Source organism: Crocodylus siamensis, chromosome 1 (assembly GCF_052110815.1).
Source record: "Crocodylus siamensis isolate JL-2025a chromosome 1, ASM5211081v1, whole genome shotgun sequence".
Classification (NCBI taxonomy): domain Eukaryota; kingdom Metazoa; phylum Chordata; order Crocodylia; family Crocodylidae; genus Crocodylus; species Crocodylus siamensis.
In genome coordinates, this window is record NC_143395.1 from 141,845,777 (window position 1) to 141,858,563 (window position 12,787).

General features: G+C 37.9%; 1 protein-coding gene across 2 annotated transcripts in view; it reads right to left on the minus strand.

Annotated features, from left to right (window-relative positions):
• Window positions 1-12,787, minus strand: part of ERO1B (endoplasmic reticulum oxidoreductase 1 beta) — a 60,551-nt gene that overhangs the window by 10,111 nt on the left and 37,653 nt on the right. Inside the window, exons 11-16 of one of the 2 annotated variants that reach the window (XM_090044620.1) lie at window positions 10,109-10,201; window positions 9,700-9,946; window positions 9,002-9,071; window positions 7,001-7,087; window positions 5,276-5,409; window positions 4,414-4,470 (exon numbers count right to left, since the gene is read on the minus strand). In XM_090044620.1, the coding sequence (XP_089900746.1) occupies window positions 4,414-4,470; window positions 5,276-5,409; window positions 7,001-7,087; window positions 9,002-9,071; window positions 9,700-9,946; window positions 10,109-10,201 (688 nt within the window). Of the gene's footprint in view, window positions 1-978; window positions 4,471-5,275; window positions 5,410-7,000; window positions 7,088-9,001; window positions 9,072-9,699; window positions 9,947-10,108; window positions 10,202-12,787 lie in introns of those variants that run through there. The other variant, XM_090044629.1, reaches the window with a different exon arrangement.

A 12,787-nucleotide genomic window follows, 5' to 3' on the forward strand; every position in this document is an offset into this window, starting at 1 on the left:
TTATGAATCAAAGTGGGTTGGAGTCAGGTTCTACTGCAACTGCATGCTATATCCTACCAAATGTAAAATTGTTTTCAAATGTTTTAGCCAATTCTTTTGACTTGTAAAGAGCCAGTGACTTAGTAAAGAAAAAGCCAAAGACCAGCAACTAAAGATAGTTCAGGGTAGCTAGAAAAACAAGAGAAGATGCACAAAAAAGTAGCATCCAAATTCTCAAGGAAGTGAACATGTGAGCAGAGAAGCAGAACTGCAAGGAAGCTAATCTTGCTCACACATCAGGGAGCATAAAGCTCAAGGAATGTCAGGGCGCAGGATGGGGAGAATAAAGAAGTACAGCTGTAATAAGGAGCAAGCCAAAGCTGATTTCAACATGAAACACTATATTTGAGAGCAATTTTAGGTAAGTACAGCTAGAAATGGTACTGGTGAAAGGAGGTAGAAACATTTTTAGTAGTAGTTGTATTCACTGAAAATAAGACTACATCCTGAGGGGAGGAGTTAGCTTATTTTTTTTCCTTCCACTTACTTTACTAATTTGTTTACATCAGCTGGTCATACCACTTATGTAGATGCTCATTAAAAAATAATCAGAGGAAAATTAAAACAGCTTAAAACAGTATATTAGTGCTTATTCAGCACACTGAAGTATTAATGCTTATAATTCAAAAAGTCAAAATATCTTATGATTTGCCTTTTAAATAGGAATACAACAAAAAAGTAAAAAAGAATTTGGCAGACTTCAATTTCTTAAAGTTGTGCTTAAATTGTAGCTTCTTAAAATTCTTAAATGTGTTGCAAGACCAACAGGTCATTTGAATTTTAAAGGGTACTTTTCCTATTTCAGCATTCCTATTTCCTATTTCAATGATTATATAAAGAAAAACAGGATATGCACATAGACCATTAAAATTTAAAAAGGAAAACAGTGTCTTCAACCAAGAAAAAATTACAAACTTACACTCACAAAAGGAAAATGTATACCAGAAAAATAGTTACTTTAATTTGCATTTTACAGATTCAGATGTAAGAGATAGGAAAGATTTATACGTGTGTTTAAAATCGCAGCAAGCAGATCTAATGTCAGTTTTGGAGTATAATAAATTTAAATTACATAATTCAATAAATTAGATACATTAAGGATTCAAACATTGAACAGCGCTGAGGTTTACAAGTTGGAGCTTGTTAATTTATAAGCAGCAGCATCTATAGTACTTACAGTGTATTATAGATCATTTCTCAGAAAAAAAAAAAAGCACAGAGAGAAGTTTCTTCTTCCTAACAATCAACACAAAGCTTTAAGTGTGGTACGGTGTGGTATTTCATGCATGCACAGCAATATAAAGCACAATCACCAAATGAAACAGAAACAGTTTGTGATAAATTTGACAAATTAGTATTTATCTGACTGTTCTACTAAACATGCATGATCTCCTCCTCAGAAGTTCAAATCTTGTGTCTTGGATTTTAATATACTGTTTGTACCAGATTGTAAGATTTGTCTGTGTCTAGGGCTTATGGTTCCTGCCATAAGCCACAGACAGCCTAGAAATAAAAAGAAGTAAAATCCTTCTTCCTGCTCTCCTGTACAGCTGTATTCATTTTGCTGGACTGTGGCCGTGTGTGCAGGAGGCTACTCTTCAAGGACCACAAACTCCTCAAATCCTCTAACCTGCTCTCATGTAAGCACGTGGATGGAAGGAACATGTACCAATGTCTCTCCAGTGTCCATTAACTTTAGCTGGGAAGTGGGTGCTGAAGACAATACAACTGCACCCCCCAAAAAGTGACCAACTATTTTTCCTCTCCCTCCCACAGAGCAAGGAGGAAACAAAGAAGGAATGCTATAATCTTAAATTCCAAGTCAAAACATGTATCTATTTTTATTTTAAAATTTAAATAATGAGAAAGGGTGTCTAGAGCCTTGCATAACCACCCAACACAACTAACAAGGCAATTTAAATCTCTTCTATGTGCCATGCCTCATGCAGGAGAGAACCTGCAGGCTCAATTTTAGGCCTTAATGACAAAGGAAACATGTGGGAGAGAAACATCTGAGGTCCTTTCAGCTATAAGCCAGTCAAAATAAGAGTTTTAAATTTAGTGTTTAGAAACAAGACAACAGTTAAGTTACTGAGCAGGGTAAGCTACATTTTAGCTAAGTGGAGACCGTCAAGAAGCCTGAGGCTGAATCGATTCAATCTGCACAGATTAGTCTAAACTGCATTTATTGGTTCAATCTACAAGTGAACAGACATTAACTTTTGACTCCGAAAATGCAGCCGCATGCCTGCAGTGGCCCAGGCAGGATGTCAGGGGATGCTAGAGCACACCTCCCTGTTCTGCTGGAGCAGACAGCTTGGGTCAATGCTAGACTGCCCATCCAGCAACGGGGAGCTTGCAGGGGAGGTACAAAGCATCATGAGATGCTGGGGAACTGTGAGTTCACTTGAATCTGGAGGGGATCTGGGGAAAAAGTTCAATAAACTGATTTAAGTCTGATACTACTTCCACCCAGGTTTATCTCAAACTGGTTTCGGCCATTTTGAAAGTGGTTTATTTATGCTGAACTTCTATTGTTACAGGTTTGAACTGGTTTCCAAACATTTATTCTGGTTCATGTGCAATTTCTCTCCCTAGAGAGAAATTAGTTTACTAATTAGCATTAGTTTACCTTAACATTGCATCAAGACATTGTTTAAAATGAGTTATAGCATTTTTCTCTAAGTCTTAACAGTAAAACTTATGAAAACTGGATACCAGTTTCAATGATAATTTAGTCAACTATCACAAGAAGTAATTTTCCATTTAGTTTTCACAGTACTTTTACCTCACTACAGATCAAATGTTATGAGCAGGATAAGCAAATTTGTTTCTAATGGGAAAAAAAGCAAGTAATTTTGCCTGTGGCTCAAGACCAGAGAAGGACCATACAAAAATCCCAAATTTCAAGAGTTCTCTCTCCACTGTAAAGAACCGCATTATAGAAAATAAAATGTAATGACCAACAAGCAAAGTCAGAGTAAGCTTTGATAAGATGAAAAATGTTTAAGAGCACTTTATTCATTTTGTGAAAACTGTCTTTACTTTTGAAAATAAAACATGCTATAAAGACATCTATAGACTGTACCAGCATTATAAACATTGATATTGAATTTAATTATCCTCACCAAAACACAATTTACTACAACTTATAAACAAGTTGATTTAAAATACTACTCTCCTTGCTTTACTTATTTCAATTTAAATTTACATCAATTATTGATTGCTATTAATCAGTAGTGCTGTCTCTGGATTCTCTTTTGACACTGACAGAACAATCAATTTATGCAAGATTCACTGTAATATACCCGTTTCATTACGTATGCTGAATACCCTTTTTAAAAAGGAACTGCTAGGGATTGCATAGATAAAGTATGCAGTATTAAATGCCAACACTTAAAAAAAATCCTCAACATACCGCTAAAAAAAGCTATAAACAACCTTTTCTTTTTTTGCACTGCACTTGTCATGTAGAACTACAAACAAACAAGCAATCCCATTCAAGCCAACACATTTCCACTACTTCAAATGTGCTATATTAACTTTTTATAACACAAAATTTCTGGAGGCTGAACCTCTGACCAAAGACTGAAAGGCAAGCTTGACCCAAGCTCCTCAGCTAGCAGCAAGCACTTAAACTTTTAAAACCTCCTCAGCAGACACAGGCAGAGTTAAGGGATTGGTAAAAGTTATTTCCTCTCTTGCTCCACCAGCAACAAGGCAGTTATGCACATGTATGTTTAAAAAAAAAAAAAAAAAAAAAAAATCAAGTTTACAAACAGTGGAGAAAATAGTTGGCATCAACAGGCTGATAAGGCTGTCACAGCAGAAAACAGAGATTCAATTCCGTTCCCCACTTTTTTCAAAAATTTAATGCAAGGAAATAAAAGCAAGAGCTTAAAAGGAAAAGAAGGATTTCCTTCTATAGGATTGAACTCAGTTGGTATCTGGTCCTTAGAATATACTGATACCCATGATTTAAAAAGAAGGACCACCTGGTGTTTTCTTCTTGGTGGTAGGGCAAGTTTATTCACATCAACACTGCAGTCAGGATGAAGGTATAGTAATTTCATGTTAAACAGTTGTTTCTGAATGAAAGAATGAACTAAAGAAAACATTTATATACTGGTAAATGAGGAGCAGAGAAACTGGACAGGAGGTCAGCATAATTTACCTGTTTAAAAACTATACATGTCATTCATAAATATCTTTTCTAATTAATAACCATTTCCATTTGAAACAACATAAATATTCAAGTTGTTATTTGATTTTTTTTTCAGTTCATAACCAGTCCTGTAAGGATTGTTTAGTCTTTCTGCTTGATGCAGTCATTTAATGGTCATCACTACCAGGATGAGCAAAAGCCTTCATTACCTAGTATGCTGTAATAACGCTTTAAAATTCTGCAATTCTTTTATACTCGTTGAAAGCCTGTTTAAAAAAAAAAGGGAGGGGAAGGGGGTATTAGTATAACTTGAAACTAGCAAAGGTATTACAAATCCATTCTCCATTTGTTTATTCACCATCAAGCAATTTGATTTAAAACATTTTAGAAACCAAAACCATTTTTCTTCATAAGAAATTTGCAATATTTATGGCTATTACCCAAAATATACAGTAAAAAGATGATCACAAGAATTTAAATAAATCTCTTCATTTCCCTCTCAATCATTAAACTATGACCATGGTCACAAAGCACTATCAACAGTTTCAGTTGTATGTAAAATGATTGTCAGTAGGACAAGAGCTAGAGACCTGAAAAGTTCTGTCAGCTCTCCAAAGTGTGGTCTGAGGAACAAAGTAGGCTTTCTTTTAATTCCTATGCACAGTGAAGGACCCCCTTTTTCCCCCTTAAACTGGCAAAATTATGCTCAAGTGCCAGATTTTTACCAATTAAAAGCATTTATTCTAATAGTTAAATAATATGGACAAATACAGGCACCGCATCCTCAAGTCTCTGCCCACTTGTAAATTAAGATTAAACTTTTTTCTTTTTTTTAAAGACACTCTTTTTCATGTGTACATTCCAGACCAAACTACTGAGAGAAGTGCCATGCTCATGGAATCCCTGATTCTACAGAAAAGGAAGCATCAGTCTAAATAAGGCATTTTTTCCCCCCTCAAAAGATCCAAAATAAAATATGTTCTAAACTTCCTTCCAGATAGCTAGGATTAATGAGCAACACTTCAGAACTTACTAGCTATTATTTTTATTTTATGAGAAACACAGACTTACCTTCCAAACGCATTTACAAGAGCAACTATTTCTTGACGTGTCAGTTGAAAGCCTTTGGATGGACTATTCTCGGGAAGGTTCTGTATTTCTCTTTCGGAGAATAAAATCTTTAAGGCAGTTCCTAATCCTTGAGTCTAAAAAGAAAATTTAGGTTTTTTAGCATTAATACATTCAAGTTTAGTTCATCCTGGGGCAGAGGAAAAACAGAATTGAGAAGATGCTTATTAAAACACAAGCAAACATACCAGATGATCCTTACGCACTTGCCTCATCATAATTTAAACATATTCCTGACCTTTAAAGTTTATCTGTTAATTTCTCTTTACACTTTCTCTCCTTGTTCTTCCAAATATGTTAAATCACAAAGTAGAAAAAAGTCTTCAGAACTAGTAGAGCCTATCATCCCCCTCTCCTCCAGTTAGGCCTCATAACTGCTACAGGGTCACTTCACCTCTGCTCCCTTCCCCTTGGTCAAACCACAGTCTTCCCTAATACAAAGTCTTCACATCCTGGTTTCTCCACCTGCAGGAAAGGAGTGAGGTTTGTGATCTAAATACCAACTCCCAACTCGTGTAGTGCCCAGAGGTGCTAAAGAGGGTTGGAGGCAAGAAAACAGTTATTTTCTACTACTACTTTTATGCACTGGGGAAGGACCACAGAATTTGGGCAGAAGGCAGTGGTTGGAGGCAGCTGCAAGAAGAGACTGCAGAATGGGGAAGCTGTTTGGCTTTAGTCAATGAAAAAAGTGAGGAGGAAGAAAGGGTAAGAGTAGCATAAGGGAACCAGAGAACAGAACACAATTTCTCCTAACAGGCCAGGAGAGCTGAGCCCTGAAAACCTAGGGGCCATACTTGCTCCTCCATTCATTTTGCTGCTGAACTAAGTGTGCAGCTCTTCCTATAATGCTGTAAGTCTGATCACATGATGGCAGCACTCAATTTCAAAGTATTATTCCCAGATAATAAGACTGCATTTAAGACTGTGTTCTAGCTATATGGCCTAGGTGTTTTTCCTTCTTCAAAATGAAATTAGATGTGCAGCTGGGACATTTCACAAATTGGCAATGTACCCAATTCTATTGCAAGTCTTGCAAAAAGTGTGTTTTTTCCCTTAAAGCCATCACTTCCGGAAGCTAGTGAATGCACAGTGACCTCAATTTTCATTAAAAAAAATAAAATGTACCTATGCCTTATGGGTGGAAAGAAGCATCTGAAAAATGGGAAATTAGTATGATTAAGATGCAGACACTAGAAGGCAGATAAAGAGAATCCAATTTTTAAAGTGTCATGGTTTCCAAATCAGTTGCATGCTTTTGGAATGTTTCTTGTTGGGTATACTTCATTTGTTATGCTTGCCAGAAAAGCTTCCTACTTGTCCTTGGTGAATGGATTCTGCAAGGCTCATCTAGCTATTTAATGTCAGGAACATGCTACACTTGAAGCCTGAAATATTGAACAAAATCTTATTAGGTGTTATTATGAATTTCTGATGCTAGTTATTATTGTTCATAACTTTGAAAATCTACATTTTTGTAAAAGAATTCTGACAAGTTATAAAAATTAATTTCCAAGATTTTAATAATTGTTCAATTATATGACAGCACAGAGACACTAAAGACTGAACACATGCATGACCTCAGCAGTAAGGCAACAGACAGCCTACAAGTTCTAGGAGAGAGAGTAAGTTCCCAAATAATGTGCATGTAGTAAACAAAATACAACCCACCTGCAGTTTGCCCCATAATCTGCATTTATCACAGCCAACACAATCCATTATGCGGGATATGTTCTTGAAATGAAGCCGGAATTCTTCCTACCAATAAATGCATAAAAGAAGTTTCGATCTAAATGAGCCTTTAAAAAGCCCAGCATTTTCAAAATTTATAAAACATCAGCTTTGCTAATATAGTACTATTAGGAAGTACTGTTCTACTATTAAATGCTATACTAAATCAACTTATTTCCCTAAGAGAGTTCCTGTAAAAGATTACAATGTAGGGATTCAGAGATAGATACGCAGCTAATCGGTGAAAAACAGAAAACCGTAACCACTTACATAAGGAGTACAAAATTAATACAGAGCAAAAAAAAAGTTGTTTTTATAATTTATCCAAAGCATTCATTTAGAAAAGTAGTTAGGCTAGAAACAGACAACTGGGTGTTTTGTAAGCAACCTTTAAAATACAAATTGAATTGTCACACTAATATACTGAATTAGTATGAAACAAATTTGTACTAATTCAGTGAAAAAATTTCTGACGTCATACTAATGTGATACAAATCAACCAATTTTGAATACATGGCCACACAACAATGGAAGACAAAGACACCTTGATGAAGTGCCTGAAGATTAAGTCCTTACTCTAGGACAGGAGTGGGCAAAATATGGTCCACAAGGAATTTCTGCAGCCCACGGCAGGTCCCCTGGGCCACTTGACCCAGGCACAGGGGCCAGCCTGGGGTGTGGCGCATGTAGCTGGTCCCTTCACCCTCAGGCACGTGGCAGGGCTGGGGTAGCATGGCAGCTAGATTTGGCTTCCTGGCAGCCCTGATGGTGGTGTCTCCTTCTGGTGACTACTACCAGTGTTACTCCCAGCCCCACTGCCCAGGAACCCCAGCCTGTCCACCCTGCACCCACTGCTGGGGACACCAGATGGAGTGGGCAGGTTGCCTAGTAGAGACCGGCCCAGGACCCCGGTGGGCTGGGCAAGCTCAGCCAGGTGATGGGATGGGACCACAGGCTGGAGAGGAGTGACATTTGGAAGCAGAATGAGCAGGGAGATGGAGGGGCAGGATCACAGGGTAGTGACAGCAAGGCAGAGCCATAATCCACTCCCTGCAAGGCCCCTTACTGGCACCTTCCCACAATCTTGACCCCAGCTCTGCCTGCCACTCTGTGCCTGCGCCCACAGCTCCATCCCATCTGCCTAGCGGAGTGCACCCTGCCTGGGAGGGTCTCAGGCCAGTCTCCATGGAGACCTCACCAGCCCGGCACTCCTGAACCAGTCTAGTAATATACCACAGCAGCTCGCCAAAACTCCCTAAGCAGTCCTCCAGCTTAAATAACTGCCCACCCTTGCTCTAAAGGCCCTACTATGCATTCAAATTAAAGCTGTATAAAAACTACTATAAAGTTGTCACACATTTTCAAGCACTAACTTTACAGTTGGGTGGCTCTTTTTATTGATGGATAGTCATTTTTATCATGTGATAAATTATTTTGCATGTGTTGACTGGTCTAAATTATTGCGCTAGTCACCAGTTAATTGCATAATATATGTAATGTGTAGTAGGGGCCTAAGTTTCAGGTCTTCCTGATGTGAAACTTGTGTTTGTTTCTTTGAAACTGAATTACTTCTGCCCACCCACAAAATGTTGTTAGAAAAAGAATGCCCTATAGGGAACATTCCACATAAAAAACAATGCTCTTTAATCATGATGATTAAGGAAGATCCGACTTGCCATGTATCCACAGCAGAAGACATTTCAATGTCCTGGGCTGAAGGTACTACAAAGTAACTCTTCAGCTACCTTAATGGAAATTTTTAGATACCTAACACACTTACTGCAACCACATGGCAGATTGACTCAATTTAATCTTTGTAAGACCTCTGTACAAGGGTCACCCATCATTACGATTTAAGAAACTGCTTGTCATTAAAACAATATTATGAGTTTTAATCATTAAATAAACAACTTAAAATGCAGATGTATTGTAGAACTTTACCTTCAGTGATTTGGCCCCTTTTTTATCTCCTGCAAACATGGACTTTTCATCAAAGTGCATAGTGAAAGACCTGATCAAACAAATTACGATAATAAACTTTCGCAACAATTTACCATCCAAGTTCACAAATGCACGATTTTGCAAGTATTTAGAACTTTTGCTAATGTATATTGATGAAAGAAGCATGACAGCCTGTGTGGCAGCAAAAAGTAATGCACCTGCACATACAGATTAAATATAATGAAGTACAAGGCTAAAATCCTAATCCTCTGGGGTACTTGAGATGTACATTAAATCAATAATTATATCTAGCCATCTGATTCTCAAAATAAAAAAAAGTTTTCAGAAATATTTAAACTCTTAATACATAGAAAATAATTCCTAGAGCTGATCCTGTTACAAGTTTTTAACATTTACAAAGCCTAGATGCTGCATTTTTTCTAGTATTCAACAGAATTGTTTATACTATTAACTGGAATAGAGCAAGGTAAGGCTTCCGTTTAAAAAAGGTTTCTTAATAGCGCTGACAAACTTTTCCACTCTTTGGCACCTCCATTTCTCTCTTCCAGCTTCTCTACTTTCCCACAGTTCCCACTTCCTTCACCCTGTTGTTCAATACACATTCTCTATCCAAAAGTCACTTCTCCCAGAATCTGGTTGGAAATTTCACATTACTAGTAAAAGACCCCATGTCTTACTTTGTGTCTCTGAAGATATCCAACAAGAGAGCTTTAGATTCAGCATCTTCATTGACATTTCCAGTGTAAAGGTCTACAATTGAACGCTCAAAGTATGGTGCAACTTTTGACAAAGCACGTAGCTCAATCAAATATAAGAAATACAAGTTTTTTAGCCTTCTTAGTCCTTCTCCTTTTGTTTCAATAGAATCAAAGCGGCGAATGAACTCTTTTACATTAGGTCCCCAGCTAGGCTTTCCCCAGGTTTCTAACCAAAGGGGGAAAAAAAAAAAAAGGGTAAAGGTTGTAAACATAGAAAAATAGCGCTTTTTATGCACACACACCTGACTGATTAGAGAAAAAATAAGCTGAACTCCAATAGTAGCATAAAATAAGAACATTCAGAATTTTTTACTTGATTATCAATTACCTTCAAGAAGATATTTCGCACATAGATGTAAATTGATGCTAGCATGAAGCCCAGAAATAAGTTTATAGAATACTCTTTTCTCCAGACAAAGACCTGTTCAAAAAGATTAATTGCATATCAAAACACTGTAACAAGTTAAAATAACGCTCTATGAAAATTTAATAGAAAAAGTTTGTATCGTTCCACTTGGGTGGAAGAGAAAGACTAAACTAGACAAATAGAACCGCAGAAGTCTAAGATTGCTGGGTACGCATTACAACTTAATGTTTAGTTAGAAGGGATACATTTCAAACAAAAAGGACTGGAAAAACACAATTCATCTGTCAGAAGTCAATCCCCTGGGTGCATGGAAGTGGGAAGAACATCTTGAGCACAGCAAGTCACTGAATATCCTCTTGTAACAGAGGGTAACAACTATCACCAACAACAAGATAAACTAACTCAAAAGTACTAGTAACCAGGAAAGAGCCGCAGACCCAACAGTACATACTACCAGCCCTGGAAAACAGAAATACACTGTTATATTTGAGGAAGCGAAAGTAAGGCTAATGGGTATCAAATGCAATAGGGACCTGCACTAAAAGACAGTCTAGAGTGGCCTTTAGGAACCATTGAAGGAAAGTGGTTGCAAGAAATAAGATGACATGGAATAGTAATGTAGGGCATTCAGTCCCTTATGAAAGAAGAGACAAGAAAGCATCTGCTGAGTTCAAGTTAATTAAAAAGAAAATCCGTTTTCTGAATCAGTGTTTTTATGGTGCACAGAGCGCACAACAGATGCTTATGATGCTTCCACCTTTACTGCATCCGCCCCAACAGCTCGAGTCAACTCTCCCCATTACCAAATTAAACTAGAATGGAAGATTATATTACCAGGAAGTATATCCTCATTTTAAAGCCAATGTTGCTGTATACTGAAAGGCATATTTAAGTGCGAAAAGCAAAATAAAAAGTGTTTACTACAAAACAAAATTAACTGTTCAATGGCTTAACTACACTTTCTTGAAGAATATTTTTCTACCCATCTAGGATACCTTTAATTTTAAACCTGCTTGGCCTTTACAATCAGTAACAGACGATTAAAAATCAAGAAGCTGTTTAAGATGGAAAACAAGAAATCCAGTTTGCCTGGGAGACAAATATCAACTACTATCAACTGTTTTACAAATGTGAATACCTGTCTAGAAGAAGCAGGCAATTTCTCTAGGAAGCTCCAAATGTACATTTGTCTATTTCAAAGGGAAAATGTTCAATAGGACAACAGCTGTAACATTAAATGGTTGTGTATGGCCAAGCCAGGAACTCTACAAATAAAGCAAAACCACTTGCACTGAAATCCTGAATGAAGCATGGTTAAAGCTGGAGAACCCATAGAAAAAGAGATAAGCCCAGCTAAACAGCCCACAGACTGATTCCCAGAAGGGCTAGGATAACATCATAGGGTAGTGACAGGTATCTCCGAATGATGTGATCACCTATGCTGGGATACATCCCAGCACAGCTGACCCACTTCAGTGGATGAAACATACAGCCCACTGATACTGCAGGGAGAGAGGCATTGTGTTCTCCTAGGACTTGAGGGACTTAGTCCTGCATACTCCACCTATTCTTGTGAAGGATTGGGCCCCTAAAGCCCTGGGAGTGCCTGCCCAGCCTTCCCCATTACTTAGATGTGTCCCTGAGATCTTTGGGATATGTCTCTTGGTAAGTGGGGAAAGCCAGGCAAGTGCTCTGGGGGCTGGATCCTGACTAGGAATTCCTGGGCTGCGAAAGATTGGGCTGCTCAAGTTTCCAGATACCTGCCTGGGGTGTCTGAAATGTGGGTAGCTCCAGCTGCCTGTGCTGCCCCGCCATAAAGCAGATAAACTGAATGTCTGCCACAATAAAGTGACACCGCCTATTGCTACTTTTTGTTGCAGAAACCCCATATCCACCCAGAGATGGAGGTTTGGGCACAGATGCTAAGGATACAAGATGAAATTTTAAAAAAAGTAACTAGTTTCCCATAATTCTGAATGTTTCTGTGAAAAATTCCCTGGGATGTAAATTTTATAGCAGCACAAAAGGTGACAAAAGATACCCACTGTTCATATTCTTGAGCACAGCACCAAGAATGGACAAGGGGCAGCTGGATGACCCCAGTCTCTGGAAGGCAAGGGAGCCTCTCCCTTGGATCCACTCCTCTTAGTCACAAGGAGGATTTAAACCAGAGGAAATGTGTTCAAATCTCCCAGAAGCAATTTCTACCTTGCTGTTATATTAATTCTGGAACTGCCATTTTTGTTCTGGGAGAAAACGCTTGAATGTCTGCACACTTTTAGTGTCCAGTGGGAGAGGGGCCTGGTAGAAACTGAACATCTTTACAAGGCCACAGATGTGGAAGAGTAGCTTACATGGTTCAGGCTACCTAAGAATGACCTAAAGGTCAACCCTAAATATTAATGTCTCTCCTCTTAGAAGAAAAGAGCATCTTTAAGAGGAATTCAAAGAAGGTGATTTTAAGTTAGATGCAACTGAATAAAGAGGTTATTCATAAGTCTTTATGCAAGCCAGCTAAGTAGTATTCATATAATTTATCAGGACATTGTTATCTCCATTACCAAATCCTATTCCCTAGCAACAAATTTGTTTTCCTGTTGAATCATCTGTAATGTGAAAGTGAATACTAGTATTCCAAAC